Source organism: Felis catus, chromosome X (assembly GCF_018350175.1).
Source record: "Felis catus isolate Fca126 chromosome X, F.catus_Fca126_mat1.0, whole genome shotgun sequence".
Taxonomy (NCBI): Eukaryota; Metazoa; Chordata; class Mammalia; order Carnivora; family Felidae; genus Felis; species Felis catus.
The window spans coordinates 69,570,796-69,590,054 of record NC_058386.1 but is presented as its reverse complement, the minus strand read 5'-3'; the positions used below and the strand labels follow the sequence as shown (position 1 = coordinate 69,590,054).

Genomic DNA, 19,259 nt, shown 5'->3' with positions numbered 1-19,259 from the left:
AATTTAATTATTATAACATATATTCCACAGAGTACTGCATTTTTATTACAATAATTTTCTTGTTCACAGATTTGTAAACCATACTTCCAGGCCCCAACAGTGCCTAGGGATTTTCTTGAATTTCCAGGGGAAATTACACTGCTTCTAAAATTTTCTTACAAATGAAAGCCCTTTAAATCTGTTGTGTTCAGTAAGGAAATGGCAAAGTCTATGTGGGGGATATGCTCTGAATGCAGACCTATGTTGACATCTTGTATGAATTCATTGGTGTTGATCAGCATTCCAAGTAGTGTCAATGCATACCCTACTGAAATTCCATTTATTGTTTCCACAGATTTCAGGAAACCTTACTGTGCCTTGGATTACAGGGTGTTCTAGAAAAAGAGCAGTAAGTAATCCTTCATTTAAAGCAACGTTTGTTTCCCTTCTATGTTGTCAGTAAGAATGCCATTGAGAAAATTGTCATGATATTTGTAAAGTTGGCAAAATTGAACCTTGAAAAGACTGCATTATCTAAAATGACATATTTTGAGATCATAATATTTATATATATTACTAATGTAACCCTAAATAAAATGCAGTAATCAACACACCATTTAGTCTTTGAGCAGGTTTTTTCAGTTAAAAAAAAACACATTCAAACGGGGTGCCTGGGTGGCTCGGTCAGTTACGTGTCGAACTTCGGCTCAAGCCATGATCTCTCCATTAGGGGGTTTGAGTGCTGCATCGAACTCTGTGCTGACAGCTCAGAGCCTAGAGTGTGTTTCAGATTCTATGTCTCTTTCTTTTTCTGCCCCTCCCATAGTTGTGCTCTGTCTCTCTCTCTCAAAAATACACATTAAAAAATATATAAATAAATACATTAAAATTAAAAAAAACCTCAAAGGTAATTAATGGGATGGATGAAATAAATAAAGTGGGTCAAGAGGTACAGTTATCATGATGAACACTGAGTAATTATAGAATTTTTTAATCATTATATTGCACACCTGAAACTAATATAACACTATATTAATTATAAGTCAACAAAAGATAATCAATAAAATATGTTTTTACATATAATTAGCCCAGTTAACTTGATCATATAATTGAATCATGATTGATATAAATATTTCAATCAAAATTAAGGAGTTTATATTATTATTTGTTATTGGTGCATTTTAGTATTTTGAAGTAATGAGTAAGTAGTATTTTAACAGTCTTATTTTGTTTTTCTGACTTTCTGTGACAACTGTTGTGACTTTTTTAATATGAAATTTACTGTTAAATTGGTTTCCATACAACACCCAGTGCTCATCCCAACAGGTAGTTTCCTCAATGCCCATCACCCGCTTTCCCCTCCTATCCACCCCAAATCAACCCTCACTTTATTTTCAGTTTTTAAGAGTTTCTCATGGTTTGCCTCCTTCCCTCTCCGTAACTATACTTCCCCCTTCACCTCCCCCATGGTCTTCTGGTAAGTTTCTCAGGATCCACTTAAGAGTGAAAACATATGGTATCTGTCTTTCTCTGGATGACTTATTTCACTCAGCTTAACAGTCTCCAGTTCCATCCACGTTGCTACAAAAGGCCATATTTCATTCGTTCTCATTGCCAAGTAGTATTCCATTGTATATATAAACGACAACTTCTTTATCCATTCATCAATTGATGGACATTTAAGTTCTTTCCATAATTAGGCTATTGTTGAAAGTGCTGCTGTAAACATTGGAGAACAAGTGCCCCTATGCATCAGCACTCCTGTATTCCTTGGGTACATTCCTAGCAGTGCTACTGCTGGGTCATAGGGGAGATCTATTTTTAATTTTTTGAGGAACCTCCGCACTGTTTTCCAGAGCGGCTGCACCAGTTTGCATTCCCACCAACAGTGCAAGAGGGTTCCCGTTTCTCCATATCCTCTCCAGCAGGTGTAGTCTCCTGATTTGTTCATTTGGGCCACTCTGGCGTGAGGTGATATCTCAGTGTGGTTTTGATTTGTATTTCCCTGATGAGGAGGGGCATTCAGCATCTTTTCATGTGCCTGTTGGCCATCCGGATGTCTTTAGAGAAGTGTCTATTCATGTTTTCTGCCCATTTCTTCACTGGATTATTTGTTTTTCGGGTGTTGAGTTTGGTAAGTTCTTTACAGATTTTGGATACTAACTCTTTACCCAATATGTCATTTGCAAGTATCTTTTCCCATTCCGTCCATTGCCTTTAGTTTTGTGGATTGTTTCCTTTGCAGTGCAGAAGGTTTTATCTTCATGAGGTCCCAGTAGTTCATTTTTGCTTTTAATTCCCTTGCCTTTGGAGATGTGTCAAGTAAGAAGTTGCTGTGGCTGAGGTCAGAGGTTTTTTCCTGCTTTCTCCTCTAGAGTTTTGATGGTTTCCTGTCTCACATTCAGGTCCTTCATCCATTTTGAGTTTATTTTTGTGAATGGTGTAAGAAAGTGCTCTAGTTTCATTCTTCTGCATGTTGATGTCCAGTTCTCCTAACACCATTTGTTAAAGAGACTGTCTTTTTTCCTTTGGATATTCATTCCTGCTTTGTCAAAAATTAGTTGGCCATACTTTTGTGGGTCCAATTGTGGAGTCTCTATTCTATTCCATTGGTCTATGTGTCTGTTTTTGTGCCAATACCATGCTGTCTTGATGATTACAGCTCCTGCTTTGGTCTTCTTCAATATTACTTCAGCTATTGGGGGTCTGTTGTCGTTCCATACAAATTTTAGGATTGCTTGTTCTAGCTTCGAGAAGAATTCTGGTGCAATTTTGATTGGAATTGCATTGAATGTGTAGATGGCTTTGGGTAATATTGACATTTTAACAATATTTATTCTTACAATCCATGAGCATGGAAAGTTTTCCCATTTCTTTGTATCTTCTTCAATTTCCTTCATAAACTTTCTATAGTCTTCAGAATACAAATCTTTTACATCTTTGGTTAGGTGTATTCCTAGGTATTTTATGCTTCTTGGTGCAATTGTGAATGGGATCAGTTTCTTTATTTGTCTTTCTGTTGCTTCATTATTAGTGTATAAGAATGCAACTGATTTCTGTACATTAATTTTGTATCCTGTGACTTTGCTGAATTCATGTATCAGTTCTCGTAGACTTTTGGTGGAGTCTGTCAGGTTTTCCATGTATAATATCATGTCATCTGCAAAAAGTGAAAGCTTGAATTCATCTTTGCCAATTTGGATGCCTTTGATTTCCTTATGTTGTCTGATTGCTGATGATAGAACTTCCACCACTATGTTGAACAACAGTGGTGAGAGTGGATATCCCTGTCATGTTCCTGATCTCAGGGAGAAAGCTCTCAGTTTTTCCCCATTGAGGATAATATTAGCTGTGGGCTTTTCGTGAATGGCTTTTATGATCTTTAAGTATGTTCCTTCTATCCCGACTTTCTCAAGGGTTTTTATTAAGAAAGGATGCTGAATTTTGTCAAATGCTTTCTCTTCATCGATTGACAGGATCATATGGTTGTCTTCTTTTCTTTTATTAATGTGATGTATCACGTTGATTGATTTGTGAATGTTGAACCAGCCCTGCATCCCAGGAATGAATCCCACTTGATCATGTGAATGATTCTTATATGTTGTTGAATTCAAATTGCTAGTATCTTGTTGAGAATATTTGCATCCATATTCATCAGGGATCTTGGCCTATTCTCTTTTTTTGCTGGGTCTTATTCTGCTTGGGGAATCACAGTAATGCTGGATTCAGAGAATGAGTCTGGAAGTTTTCCTTCCCTTTCTATTTTTTGGAACAGCTTCAGAAGGATAGCTATTATCTCTGCTTAAATGTCTGGTAGAATTCCCCAGGGAAGCCATCTGGTCCCGGACACTTATTTGTTGGGAGACTTTTGATAACTGATTCAATTTCTTTACTGGTTATGGGTCTCTTCAAGTTTTCTATTTCTTTCTGTTTGAGTTCAGGAAGTGTGTGGGTGCTTAGGAATTTGTCCATTTCTTCCAGGACATCCAGTTGTTGGCATATAATTTTCCATAGTATTCCCTGATAATTGTATTTCTGATGGTTTGGGTGTAATCCATTTTCATTCGTGATTTTATATATTTGGGTCATCTCCTTTTTCTTATTGAGAAGCCTTGCTAGAGGTTTATCAATTTTGTTTATTTTTTCAAAAAACCAACTCTTGGTTTCATTGATCTACTCTACAGTTTTTTTTTTAGATTGTACATTATTTCTGCTCTGATCTTTATTATTTCTCTTCTGCTGGGTTTAGCCTGTCTCTGCTGTTTTGCTTCTATTTCCTTTTTGTGTCCTGTTAGATTTTGTATTTGGGATTTTTCTTGTTTCTTGAGATAGGCCTGGACTGCAATGTATTTTCCACTCAGGACTGACTTCGCTGCATCCCAAAGTGTTTGCATTATCGTCTTTTCATTTTCATTTGTTTCCATGAATTTTTAATTTCTTCTCTAATTGCCTGGTTGACCCATTAATTCTTTAGTAGGGTGTTCTTTAATCTCCTTTCTTTTGGAGGTTTTCCAGACTTTTTCCTTTGGTTGTTGCAAGTTTCATAGCATTGTTGTCTGAAAATGTTCATGATATGATCTCAGGTCTTTTATACTTATGAAGGGCTGTTTTGTGACCCAGTATGTGATCTATCTTGGAGAATATTCCGTGTACCTCGAGAAGAAAGTATATTCTGTTGCTTTGGGATGCAGAGTTCTAAATATATCTGTCAAGTCCATCTGATCCAATGTATCATTCAGGACCCTTATTTCCTTATTGACCCTGTGTCTAGATGATATATCCATTGTTGTAAGTGGAGTATTAAAGTCCCCTACAATGACCACATTCTTATCAATAAGGTTGCTTATGTTTGTGATTGTTTTATATATTTGGAGGCTTCTGTATTTGGTGTATAGACATTCATAATTGTTAGCTCTTCCTAACGGATAGACCTTGCAATTATTATATAATGCCCTTCTTTTACTCTTGTTACAGCCTTTACTTTAAAATCTAGTTTGTCTGATATAAGTATGGCTACTCCAGCTTTCTTTTGACTTATGGTAGCATGATAGATAGTTCTCAATCCCCTCACTTTCAACCTGAAGGTGTCCTCAGATCTAAAATGAGTCTCTTGTAGACAGCAAATAGATGGGTCTTGTTTTTTTTTTAATCTATTCTGATACCCTACATCTCTTGGTTGGAGAATTTAGTCCATTTACATTCAGTGTTATTATAGAAAGATATGGGTTTAGAGTCATTGTGATGTCTCTAGTTTTCATACTTGTAGTGATGTCTCTGGTACTTTGTGGTCCTTGCAACATTTCACTCACAAAGTCCTCCTTAGGATGTCTTGTATTGCTGGTTTAGTGGTGATGAGTTCCTTCAGTTTTTGTTTGGGAAAACCTTTATCTCTCCTTCTATTCTGAATGACAGACTCTCTGGATAGAGGATTCTCAGTCACATGTTTTTTTCTGTTCATCACATTGAAGATTTCTTGCCATTCCTTTCTGGCCTGCTAAGTTTCTGTAGATAGGTCTGCCACTACTCTCATGGGTCTCCCTTTGGAAGTTAGAGCCTGTTTATCCCTAGCTGATTTCAGAATTTTCTCCTTATCCTTGTATTTTTCCAGTTCCACTATGATATGTCAAGCAGAAGATCGATTCAAGTTACGTCTGAAGGGAGTTCTCTGTGCCTCCTCGATTTCAATGTCTGTTGCCTTCCCCAGATCAGAGACGTTCTCAGCTATTATTTGTTCAAGTACACCTTCAGCCCCTTTCTCTCTTTCTTCCTCTTCTGGAATTCCTATGATGTGGATATTCTTCCATTTGATTGCATCACTTAGTTCTCTAATTCTCCCCTCATACTCCAGGATTTTTTTTATCTCTCTTTTTCTCAGCTTCCTCTTTTTCCATAATTTTATCTTCTAATTCACCTATTCTCTCCTCTACTTCTTCAATCCATGCTATGGCTGCCTCCATTTTATTTTGTGCCTCATATAGCTTTTTTTAGCTCCTCATGACTATTTCTTAGTCCCTTGATCTCTGTAGCAATAGATTTTCTGCTGTGTTCTATGCTTTTTTCAAGGCCAGCGATTAATTTATGACTATTATTCTAAATTCTTGTTCTGTTTTATTTCTTAAATCTTTTTTGATCAATTTGTTAGATGTTGCTACTTCCTGGAGTTTCTTTTGAGGAGAATTCTTCCATTTCGTCATGTTGGGTAGTCCTTGTGGTAGCTCCCAACTGCAGGGCACTTCCTTTGTGCTGTACGGGGAAACTTGTGTTGGTTGGCAGGGCCGTAGTCTGACCCGATGTCTGACCCCAGCCCACCACTGAGGCCATAGTCAGACTGGTGTGTACCTTATCTTCCCCTCTCCCAGGGGCAGGACTCACTGTGGAGTGGTGTGGCCCCTGTCTGGGCTGCTTGCATACTGCCAGGCTTGTAGAGCTGCTTTGATGGGCTCTGGCCAAGGGCATATTAGAGGGGTGGATCCGCATGGTGCACTGGGGTGGGAGGGGCCGGCTTAGCTAGCTTTGCTGTTGGTGGTCCCCTGTGGGAGGAGCCCTGCAGCACAAGGAGGGAGGCAGGCCCATGGGAGGGATGGATCCACAGAAACACAACATTGGGCATTTGCAGGGTGCAAGCAAGATCGGTGACAGGAACTGGTTTCCTTTGGAATTTCAGCTGGGTGATGGGAGAGGGATGTTGCACTTTCCATTGCCTTTCTTCCTCACCACCCCCAGCTCTGTCCTGGGGCTCAACATCTCTCCCTCCTGGCATCCTCTCACCTTCCCTGCTCTCTGAAAGCGAAGCTGACTTTTAACATTCCAGATGTTATGTCCCGCTGGCTGTCAGAACTCATGCAGTTTGACCCTTCCACTTTTGCAAGCAAGACTTCGGGGGGCTCTGCCTTGCCCGGCGGGTTGCCCCTCTACCACCCTGGCTCTGTCCCACCAGTCCATGTAGCACACACCTCCTCTCCACCCTTCCTATCCTCTTCTGTGGGCCTCTTGTCTATTCGTGGCTCCTGAGAATCCATTCTGCTAGTCTTCCATCAGTTTTCTAGGTTATTTAGGCCGAAGTGGGCAGAATCTAAGTGATCAGCAGGACGAGGTGATCCCAGCATCATCCTACACTGCCATCTTCCCTTTTCTCATGATTTTGTAATATTAATATAAAAATTCATTAAAATTATGTTTTTTCAAAGAATCTCATTCAATTGGTGTGGGTAAGACCTATGAATATGCATTTTAACAAGTATCCCAGGAAATTTTGATGTAACTCGTCAAATAGATTGGAAACTATTAAAGGATTTTAATTATAAAAGAGACCTGAGTAGACTCTTATAAAGATAACTCAAATTACTTTGTGGTAGGTTTGTTTAGGGATAAAACTGAAGCGAAGATATTTGTACTGGATAAGACTGTGTAGACTCTTCTCTCTTCCCTTTCCAAAAAGTAGAACTATATACCATGAAAATAATACAAGATGCCACCAAAGCAGATTTCTAAAAGATGGAAAATAGGCAACTGGTTAGTAACTCTAGGACTCAGAAGGACTACAGGGTATTTTGTGTCCCAATTAACAACAGAAGTTAACTTACGCCAGGCATCTCATGACCCTCAATGTAATGAGAGAAAACAACTTGGATAAGCTAGGATAAAATAGGTGAAGGAAATTAAGAATATATATATGTGTGTATATATATATGTGTGTGTGTGTGTGTGTGTGTGTGTGTATATGTGTGTGTGTGTGTGTATAGATATAGATATAGACATTGGTATATATATACTGATCAGACTCCATTGTTTGGCATTAATTGAGCCATATTATGAAAATTAAACTTGCCAAGTTTTTAAGTGACCTTTTTATTCCTCAATGGACTATAGGTCTATTAAACCTACTTGATTTATTTATGATTTCATTTGAATTCTTTTTAATTGTCTGTAACTTACCCTGAAGTTTTCTTAAAATATCTTCTCATAACTTTCAACAGAAAGGAAAATTTTAAAAATTAATATATTATAAAAATTAATATGTATATTAATTTAAATCTAAGTTAACATATAGTGTAATAATGATTTCAAGAATAGAATTTAGTGATTTATCACTTACATATAACAGCCAGTGCTTATCCCAACGAGTGTCCTCCTTAATGTCCTTACCCATGATGAGCATGGAATAATGTATAGAATTGATAAATTATTACACTGTAAACCCAAAACTAACATAACACTGTATGTTAACTATATGGGAATAAAATAAAAACATAAATAAATAAAAACACAATTATCTAAATAGATGCAGAGAAAGAATTTAACAAAATTGAGCACTGTTGCATGATAAATACCCTCAGCAAATTGGGAATAGAAATATAGTACCTGAATGTGATAAAGGCCATACATGAAAACCCAATAATTAACATTGTTAATTATTATGTTATTATTTAACATTGTTAATTATTATGTTATTATTACATTATTATGTAATGGTGAAAAACTGTAAGTTTTTCCTCTAAGATGAGGAACAAGGCAAAGATGCTCATTCTCACCACTTCTATTCAATGTGGTATTAGAAGTCCTAGCCAGAACAATTATAGAAGAAACAAAAATAGAAAACATCTAAATAATCTTTGCAGGTGACATGTTCTTATATATAGAAAACCCTACAGGATACACACACAGTCTCTCTCTCTCTCTCTCTCTCTCTCTCTCTATCTATCTATCTCTGACACACACACACACACACACACACAGTTCTAGAATAAATGAATTCTATAATAATATAATTAAATAAATAAAAGTAAATTTGCAGGTTACAAAAATTTGTCGTGTCTGTATACACTAAAAATAAAGTATATGAATAAGAAATTAGGAAAACAATTCCATTTGCAATATCATAAAAAAGAATAACACTTAATAAACTGAACTAAGGACATAAAACAAGCTGAAAACTACAAAGCATTAATTTAAGAAATTAAGGAAGACACAAACAAATGAAAGAAAAATATCCCATTTCTCTGGTTTGGAAGACTTAGTGTTAAAATGTCCATACTACTCAAAGCAGTCTACACGTTCAGGGTAATCCCTACCAAAATGTCAATCACATTTTTTACATAAATAGGAAAAAATTCTAGGAATCATGTGGAACCACAAAGGACTCCAAGTAACCAAAAAATCTTAAGAAGTACCAATCTGAAGTCCTCATACTTCCACCTTTCCAAATATACTACAAAGCTACAATTAGATAATAATTGCTACAAAGCTACACAGCTTCACAATAAGATAATAATTATAAACTGAGAAATGAACATTTAAATGTCTCTAAAATTTTGAGTGTTTCAAGATATCAGACCAAAAAAATAAGACCAATCTATACGATGCCTACAAGAGACTGATTTTAGACCTAAGGACACCTGCAGGTTGGTAGTGAGGAGATGGAGAAATATTTATCATGAAAATGGAGGTGAAAACAAAGCTAAAGTGGCATTAGTTATATAAGACAATTATTAAAATAAAGGCTACAAGAGTTGAAGGACACTATATCATAATAAAGGGGACAATCCAACAAGATCTAACAATTGTAAATATTTATGCACCCAACATGGAATTACCCAAATACCTAAAACAGTTAAAAAACAAACATTAAGGAACACATTGATTGTAATGCAATAATAGTAGAGGACTTTAATACCCCACTTATATAAATGGACAGATTATGTAAACAAAAAATCAAGGAGACAGTGGCTTTGAATGACAAATAGGACAAAATTGACTTAACAGATATATTCAGAACATCCCATTGTAAAGTAGCAGAATACACATTCTTTTCAAGTGCATATGGGACTTTCTCCAGAACAGATCACATATTAGGCCATAAATTAGTCCTCAACAGATACAAAATGAACAGATCATACCATGCATATTTTCAGACCACAATATTATATAACTTGAAGTCAACCATAAGACAAAATTTAGAAAGATGATAAGTATATGGAGGTTAAACAACATGCTACTAACAATGAATGGGTCAACAAGGATATCAAAGAAGAAATAAAAAAATACATGGAAACAAATGAAAATGAAAACACAATGGTCTAAAGCCTCTGAAATTCAGCCAAAGCTGTGCAAAGAGGGAAGTATATAGCACTACAGCCCTACCTCAAGAAGCAAGAAAAATCTCGAATGAAAAACATAGCCACGATGAGAAATAACCAACAACACAGAAATGCACACAAATATAAAATAATATTATGAAAAACTATATGCCAACAAATGGACAACCTGGAAGTAGTGGGTAAATTCCTAGAAACATATAAACTACCAAAACTGAAACAGGTACAAATAGAAAACTTGAAAAGACTGATAACCAGCAAAGAAATTGAATCAGTATAAGAAAGCAACCCATATACAAACTCCAGGAGCAGATGGCTTCCAGGTAAATTCTGCCAAACACTTAAAGAAGAGTTAATACTATTCCCAAACTATTCCAAGAAAGAGAAAAGGAAGGGAAACTTCCAAATTCATTCTATTATGCCATCATTACCATGATACCAAAACCAGATTAAGACTCCCACCACAGGCCAATATCCCTGACGAACATGGATGCAAAAATCTTAATAAAATAATACTAGCAAACTGAACCTACAATTACATTGAAAGAATAATTTACAATCAAGTGGGGTATATTGCTGGGTTGAAAGGGTGGGTCAAAGTTCACTAATCAATCAGCATGATACACCACATTAACAAGAGAAAGAATATGAACCATATGATCATTTCAATAGATTCAGAAAAAGCATTTGACAAAGTACATCATTTCATGATAAAAATCCTTAGCAAAGTAGGTTCAGAGGGGACATACCACAACATAATAAAGGCCATATATAACAAACATCTACTAACATCCTCAATGGGGATGAGAAAAACTGAGAGCTTTTCCTCTATGGTCAGGAACAAGACAAGCATGTCCACTTTAACCACTGTTGTTTAACATAGTACTGCAACCCTGGCCACAACAATTAGACAACAAAGAGAACTAAAGGGCATCCACCTCAGCAAGGAAAAAGTAAAACTTTCACTATTTGCAGATGACGTGATACTCTATAAAGAAAACCTGAAAGACTCCACCAAAAATCTGCTATAACTGATAAACAACTACAGTAATGTCGTAGGATACAAAATCAGCATACAAATTTTGACTCCATTTCTTTACACCAATAATGAAGCAGCAGAAAGCAAAATTAAAGAATCATTCCTGTTTACAATTGCAACAAAACTATAAGATACCTAAGAATAAACCTGACCAAAGAGGTGAACAATCTGTACTATGAAAATTATATAACACTGATGAAAGAAATTGGAGATGACACAAAGAGAGGGAAAGATATTCCATGCTAATGGATTGGAAGAAAAAATATTGTTAAAAAGCCTATACTACCCAAAGTTATCTACACATTTAATGCAATGTCTATCAAAACACCAGCATTATTTTTCACAGGGCTAGAAGAAACAATCCTCAAATTTTTATGTAACCATAAAAGACCCCGAATAGTAAAAGAAACCAAAAAACAAGAGCAAAGCTGTAGGCATCACAATTCTTGACTTCAAGTTATATTACAAAGCTGTAGTGATCACAATAGTATGGTACTGGCACAAAAATAGACACATAGACCAATGGGGCAGAATAGAAAACCTGGAAATGAACCCACAACTCTATGGTCAATTTATATTTGACAAAGCAGGAAAGCATATCCATTGGGAAAAAGACAGTCTCTTCAACAAATGGTGATGTGAAAACTGAACAGCAACATGCAAAGGAATGAAAGTGGACCACTTTCTTATATCATACACAAAAATAAATAGAAAATGCATTAAAGAGCTAAATGTGAGACCTGAAACCATTAAAATCCTGGAGAAGAACAGAGGCAGTAACCACTTTGAATTTGGCTGTAGCAGCTTCTTACTAGATATGTCTCCTGAGGCAGGGGAAACAAAAGCAAAAATAAACTGTTGGGGCATCATAGAAATAAACAGCTTCTGCACAGTGAAGAACATAATGAATGAAACTTTCTAAAAGGCAACCTACAGTATGGGAGAAGGTTTTTGCAAATGATAGGTCTGCTAAAGGATTAGTGTCCAAAATAAATAAAGTACTTAAAAAGCTCAACACCCGAAAGTGAATAGTCCAAGTAAAAAATTGGCAGAGAACATGAATAGACATTTTCCCAAAGAACGAATCCAGGTGGCCAAGAGACACATGAAAAGATGCTCAACATCACTCATCATCAGGGAAACACAAATCAAAACTACAAAGAGATAATCTCACACCTGTCAGAATGGGTAAAATCAACAACACAGTAAACAACAAGTGTTGGTAAGGATGTAGAAAACGTTGAACAGTCCTGCACTTTTGGTAGGAATGTGAACTGGTACAGCCACTCTGGAAAACAGTATGGAGTTTCCTCAAAAAGTTAAAAATAGAACTACTCTATGATCCAGCAATTTCACTACTAGATATTTGCCTAAAGGATGCAAAAATACTAATTCAAAGGGATACATAATCTTAATGTTTATAGCAGCATTTTCTATAATAGCCAAATTATAGAAAGAGCCCAAATGTCCATCGACTGAAGAATGGATAAAGGAGATATGGTGTGTGTGTGTGTGTGTGTTTTCCCATATTCTTGCAATATATAATATAACTCAGCCATAAAAAAGAATGAAAGCTTGCCATTTGCAAAGACATGGATGGAGCTAGAGAGTATTATGGTAAGTGAAATAAGTCAGTCAGAGAAAGACAAGTAACATATGATTTCACTCATATGTGGAATTTAAGAAATAAAACAACCATAGGGGAAAAAAAAGAGCAAACCAAGAAACAGACTCTTAAATATGGAGAACAAACTGATCGTTGTTTGCTTGAGGGAAGGTGGGTGGGGGGAATGGGTTAAATAGGTGATAGGAATTAAGGAGTGCATTTATATTGTTGAGTGTTGTATGGAAATGGAAATAGGCTTCAGTATTAAATAAATAGGCCTCATTTCAGGGAAAGATTTACCACAGTGTGCCATGTTGACACTTGCCTGTTTTATTACTCAAAAGTTTTTGCCTTTGCGATTCTGGCAACACTACTATGGAATTCCTTTAGAGTTCACTGTTATGAAATCTATAGAGTTTTTAACAATACAGCATATTATTTATATATGAATTTTTGGCCATTATTTAATATTTATATATTAGGCTTTGCCTTGATAAGTGGAATTTACAGTTGTATTCCTTTTCCCTTCTGATATTTGAAATATGTGACCCAGTTTGGTTTCTGTATTCCTCTTTAGCACCACTATAGTTTCTTTCATGTCCCTCTTCTGTTTGATGCAGCTACTGTGGCTCCTCATTTCCTGTGGAATCTAATAAAACTTTTTCTGTCATTAGAGCCCATTATTGCCTTGTCCCAACTTGCTTTTTTAAATGTATCTTTTAATGGAGGTTGTTCCTGTTGTTCACTTGAGTCTATACATTGTGTTCTCTGGTTTTCTTGCTTTCACTTTCGCTGTTTTCACTTTCTTATCTCTCTCTACCTGAATCTCACTCATATCTCAAGGCTCAACTCATAATCCACCACAGTAACCTATGTTGCCCTCTTTCCATCTGAAATTCCATAATGCTTACAATTTTTACCATACATTTCAGCCTTCAGTTCCATTTAGCCTGCAATTGCTGTTTTTTTTTATTCTTTATCCCAAGCAAGTCTCTCTCCTGTCACCTATAGTAATTAATAATAAAGTTCTTAGCCTTTACTTGTAAGCATGTTGAAATGAATAGGTACTATATTACAGTACAATATCTTTACTTGAAGACTTTAGATGGGCTGTTTTGGCCTCATTGATTAGTTAGTAGACAAAAATCAATTTCATGATTCTTCAAAAGTTGTGCTGGTTGTTTCTAAACCTGTTGAGTCATACCATTCCTTATAAATATACTACATATGTGACACAGCTATGGTATTATGAAAACAGTAAGAACTGTAAAAAATAAGAATTGCAAGAGGTATATATGTTTTAACAACATGAGGGTGTGTATTTATAAAAGTATTATTATAATTCAGATACTTTTTTGATTTAAGAAATTAACTTGGTTAATCCATTTTTTTTCAGGAATTAGATGGTTAGAGCAGTTACTTATCAGCTAAGTTAATTGAGATAGTTCCTCTTTTTGAAAGGTTAGCCAAAAATTAAGAATTATGAATTTTTAGAAATGTGACTACCAGTCTAGTTTATTTAAAGATACTTTAAAGAAGCACAATGTCTTTTCCTTTCTCTCTTCCTTCTGTCCCAAATTAATGTACTTTTTTTCTGAGTATTGTGTACCTGAAAAAACACATCCATCTTCTGTTGAATGTCATCTAAATCTTTTGTGAAAATTTAGTATATTGTGTCTTCATGATATAGATTTTAACTTTCTTACCTACATGTAATTTAGTTTGTTTTTTAATTGTGATGAAGTTTACATTTAGTTTGAATACCTTAGTTTATAGGTGTATATAGATGTTGAAAAATATTGGCTCTCTGACTGTATGTTCCATCAGAATGTAACTTAGGCTGGTTACTAAACTTATACTTTGTGGTTTATGGTTAAGCTATTAGACAACTAAATTTCTGTATGAAGGTACTTTGTATCCAGTCTATTTCAATATATTCAAATTAGTAAAAGTCTATTTCAATATATTCAAAATAGTAAAAACTAATATCAGTATTAAAACATTATACAGATTCCAGTATGTTTAGAGTTATGAATCTCTTTTGAGGATTAATTCCTCTTTGTCATTAATATATAGACATGGATTTTTGTCTTACTCTGGCAATATAGCACCTAAAAGATAATTTTATAATATATTCTTCTGGATTTTTTTATTTGCTTTTTGTTCCATTTTGTTTTGGAATTGGCAATCTCAATATTATCAAAAGGAAATTTAGCACCCCCCAGTTTTATTGAAACATAATTGGCATATACCATAATGTATAACTTCAAGGCATACAACACAATGACTTGACTTACATACATTGTAAAATGATTACAACAATAAGTTTAGTTAGTATCCACCATGTCATTTAGACACAAAAAAAGAGAAAAAAAGTTTTTTTCCTTGTGAAAAGAACTCTTAGGATATGTTCTCTCAACAACTTTCAAATATACTATACAACAGTATTAACTACAGTTATCATGCTGTACACTACACCCCTAGTAATTATTTATGTTATATCTGAAAGTTTGTACCTTTTGACCTTCATCAAATCCCTTCTTTTTTTAGTTATATAGACATTCTATTTAATCTTTATTTTTATGTATCCATGTGTCTCAATATTTTTATTTAGATTGGGAATTCTGGTGCTTCAAACTCAAAGTTACTAGAAGTTTTGCTCAGAGTCTAGAATTTTCTACATGCAAGTAGAAAGCACTATTTTTGTTGTTGTTGTTGTATGCAAACCCTATATTCTGAGATGATTGGTAATATGAGGTAATTACTGTGAATTTTCCCCAATAATATGGGAGCAGATAGCTCTAGACTTTTAAAAAATATTTTCTTTCCTTGTTTGTTTTTGAAAAGCTTCTTTATTAACTAATGTATAGATATGAGAACTTTTAATATTTTTTTTATTTTTGTTGTTTTAATTTTTTTAAAATACAATTTATTGTCAAATTGGCTTACATACAACACCCAGTGCTCATCCCAACCAATGCCCTCCTGAATGCCCATCACTCACTTTCCCCTCTTCCCCACCCCCCATAAACCCTCAGTTTGTTCTCTGTGTTTAAGAGTCTCTTATGGTTTGCCATCCTCCCTCTCTGTAACTTTTTTTTCCCTTTCCCTTCCCCTATGGTCTTCTGTTACATTTCTCAACATCCACATATGAGTAAAAACATATGATATCTGTCTATTTCTGACTGACTTATTTCACTTAGCATAATACCCTCCCAGTTCCATACACGTTGCTGCAAATGGCACTATTTTATTCTTTCTCATTTTCAAGTAGTATTCCATTGTATATATAAACCATATCTTCTTTACCCATTCATTGGTTGATGGATATTTAGGCTTTATCCATAATTTGGCTATTGTTGAAAGCACTGCTATGAACATTGAAGTACATGTGCCCCTGTGCATCAGCACTCCTGTATCCCTTGGGTAAATTCCTAGCAGTGCTATTGCTGGGTCATGGGGTAGTTCTATTTTTAATTTTTTGAGGAACCTCCACACTGTTTTCCCGAGAGGTTGCACCAGTTTGCATTTCCACCAACAGTACAAGAGGGTTGCCGTTTCTCCACATCTTCACCAGCGTCTATAGTTTCCTGATTTGTTCATTTTAGCCACTCTGACCGGTGTGAGGTGATATCTCAGTGTGGCTTTGATTTGTATTTCCCTGATGAGGCGTGACATTGAGCATTTTTTCATATCTCTGTTGGCCATCTGGATGTCTTCCTTGGAAAAGTTTCTATTCATGTCTTCTGCCCATTTCTTCACTGGATTATTGTTTTTTGGGTGTGGAGTTTGGTGAGTTGTTTATAGATTTTGGATACTAGCCCTTTATCCGATATGTCACTTGCAAATATCTTTTCCCATTCCGTTGGTTGCCTTTTAGTTTTGTTGGTTGTTTCCTTTGCTGCGCAGAAGCTTTTTATTTTCATGAGGTCCCAATAGTTCATTTTTGCTTTTAATTCCTTTGCCTTTGGAGATGTGTCTAGCAATAAATTGCTGCAGCTGAAGTCAAAGGGGTTGTTTCCTGTTTTCTCCTCTAGGGTTTTGATGGTTTCCTGTCTCACATTCATGTCTTTCATTCATTTTGAGTTTATTTTTGTGTATGGTGTAAGAAAGTACTCTAGTTTCATTCTTTTGCATGTTGCTGTCCAGTTCTCCCAGCACCATTTTTAAAGAGACTGTCTTTTTTCCATTAGATACTCTTTCTTGCTTTGTCAAAGATGAGTTGGCCATACATTTGTGGGTCCAATTCTGGGTTCTCTATTCTATTCCTTTGGTCTATGTGTCTTGTGTTTGTGCCAATACCATACTGTATTGATAATTATAGCTTTGTAGTAGAAAGTAAAGTCTGGGATTGTGATGCCTCCCACGTTGCTTTTCTTTTTCAGTATTACTTTGGCTATGCAGCAACTTTTGTGGTTCCATACAAATTTTAGGATTGTTTGTTTTAGCTTTAAGAAGAATGCTGGTGCAATTTTGATTAGTATTGCATTGAATGTGTAGATTGCTTTGGATGGTATTGACATTTTAACAATATTTATACTTCTAATCCATGAGCATGGAAAGTTTTTTCATTTATTCATGTCTTCTTCAATTTCCTTCATAAGCTTTCTATAGTGTTCAGCATGCAGATCTTTGGCATCTTTGGTTAGGATTATTCCTAGGCATTTTATGTTTCTTGATGCAATTATGAATGGGATCAGTTTCTTTATTTCCTTTTCTGTTGTTCATTACTGGTGTATAAAAATGCAACCGATTTCTCTAAAATGATTTTGTACCCTGCAACTTTGGTGAAGTCATGCACCAGTTCTAGCAGTCTTTTGGGTTTTCCATGTAGAGTATCATGTCATCTGCGAAAAGTGAAAGTTGACTTCTTCATTGCCAAGTTTGATGCCTTTTATTTCATTTTGTTGTCTGATTGCTGATGCTAGGACTTTCAACACTATGTTAAACAGCAGTGATGAGAGTGGACATCCCAGTCATGTTCCTGAAAAGCTCTCAGTTTTCTGCATTGAGGATGATATTAGCTGCGGGCTTTTCATATATGGCTTTTATGATGTTTAAGCATATTCCTTCTATCCCGACTTTCTTGAAGGTTTTCATCAAGAAACTTTGCTGTTTTGTCAAATGCTTTTTCTGCATCTATTGAGAGGATCATATGGTTCTTATCCTTTCTTTTATTAATATGATGTATCATATTGATTGATTTGCTAATATTGAACCAGCCCTGCAGTCCAGGAATGAATCCCACCTGATCATGGTGAATAATTCTTTTTATACGCTGTTGAATTTGATTTGCTAGTATCATTTTGAGATTTTTTGCATCCATGTTCATCACGGATATTGGCCTTTAATTTTCTTTTTTAGTGGACTCTGTGTCTTGTTTGGGAATCAAAGTAATGCTGGCTTCATAGAATGAGTCTGGAAGTTTTCCTTCCCTTTCTATTTTGTTGGAACAGCTTGAGAAGGATAGGTATTATCTCTGCTTTAAATGTATGGTAGTATTCCCCAGGGAAGCCATCTGGTCCAGGACTCTTATTTGTTGGGAGATTTTTGATAAGTGATTCAATTTCTTCACTGGTTATGGGTCTGTTCAAGTTTTGTATTTCTTCCTCTTTGAGTGTTGGAAGTGTTTGGGTGTCTAGGAATTTGTCCATTTCTTCCAGGTTGTGCAGTTTGTTGGCATATAATTTTTCATAGTATTCCCTGAAAATTTCTTGTATTTCTGAGGGATTGGTTGTAATAATTTCATTTTCATTCATGATTTTATCTATTTGGGTCCTCTCTATCTTCTTTTTGAGAAGTCTGGCTAGGGGTTTATCAGTTTTATATATTTTTTCAAAAAACCAACTCTTGGTTTCATTGATCTGTTCTGGTTTCTTTTGGATTCTATATTGTTTATTTATGCTCTGATATTTTTTATTTCTCTTCTTCTGGTGGCTTTGGAGTTTTTTTGTTGTCCTGCTTCTGGTTCCTTAAGGTGTGCTGTTAGATTTTGTATTTAGGATTTTTCTTGTTTCTTGAGATAGGCCTGGATTCCAATGTATTTTCTTCTTAGGAATGCATTTGCTGCATCCCAAAGGGTTTGGATTGTTGTGCTTTCATTTCCATTTGTTTCCCTATATTTTTAAATTTTTTCTCTAAGTGCCTGGTTGACCCATTCATTCTTTAGTAGGATGTTCTTTAACTTCCATGCTTTTCGGGGGTTTCCAAACTTTTTCCTGTGGTTGATTTCAAGTTTCATAGCATCGTGATCTGAAAATGTACATTGTATGATCTCAATTCTTTTATATTTATTGAGAGCTATTTTTTGACCTGGTATATGATCTATCTTGGAAAATGTTCCCTGCACACTCGAGAAGAATGTGTATTCTGCTGTTTTAGGGTGAAAAGTTCTAAATATATACATCAAGTCCATCTAGTTTAGTGTATCATTCAGGAGCACTGTTTCTTTATTGATTTTCTGCCTAGATGATCTGACCATTGTTGTAAGTGGAATATTCAAGTCCCCTGCAATTACCCCATTCTTTCCAATAAGATTACT

General features: G+C 35.4%; 1 protein-coding gene across 2 annotated transcripts in view; it reads left to right on the top strand.

Annotated features, from left to right (window-relative positions):
- HDX (highly divergent homeobox) overlaps window positions 1-19,259 on the top strand; it is a 190,866-nt gene that overhangs the window by 53,902 nt on the left and 117,705 nt on the right. For both annotated transcript variants that reach the window (XM_006943850.4, XM_019824034.3), the window contains exon 4: window positions 335-388. In XM_006943850.4, coding sequence (XP_006943912.3) covers window positions 335-388 — 54 coding nt within the window. The remainder of the gene's footprint in view (window positions 1-334; window positions 389-19,259) is intronic.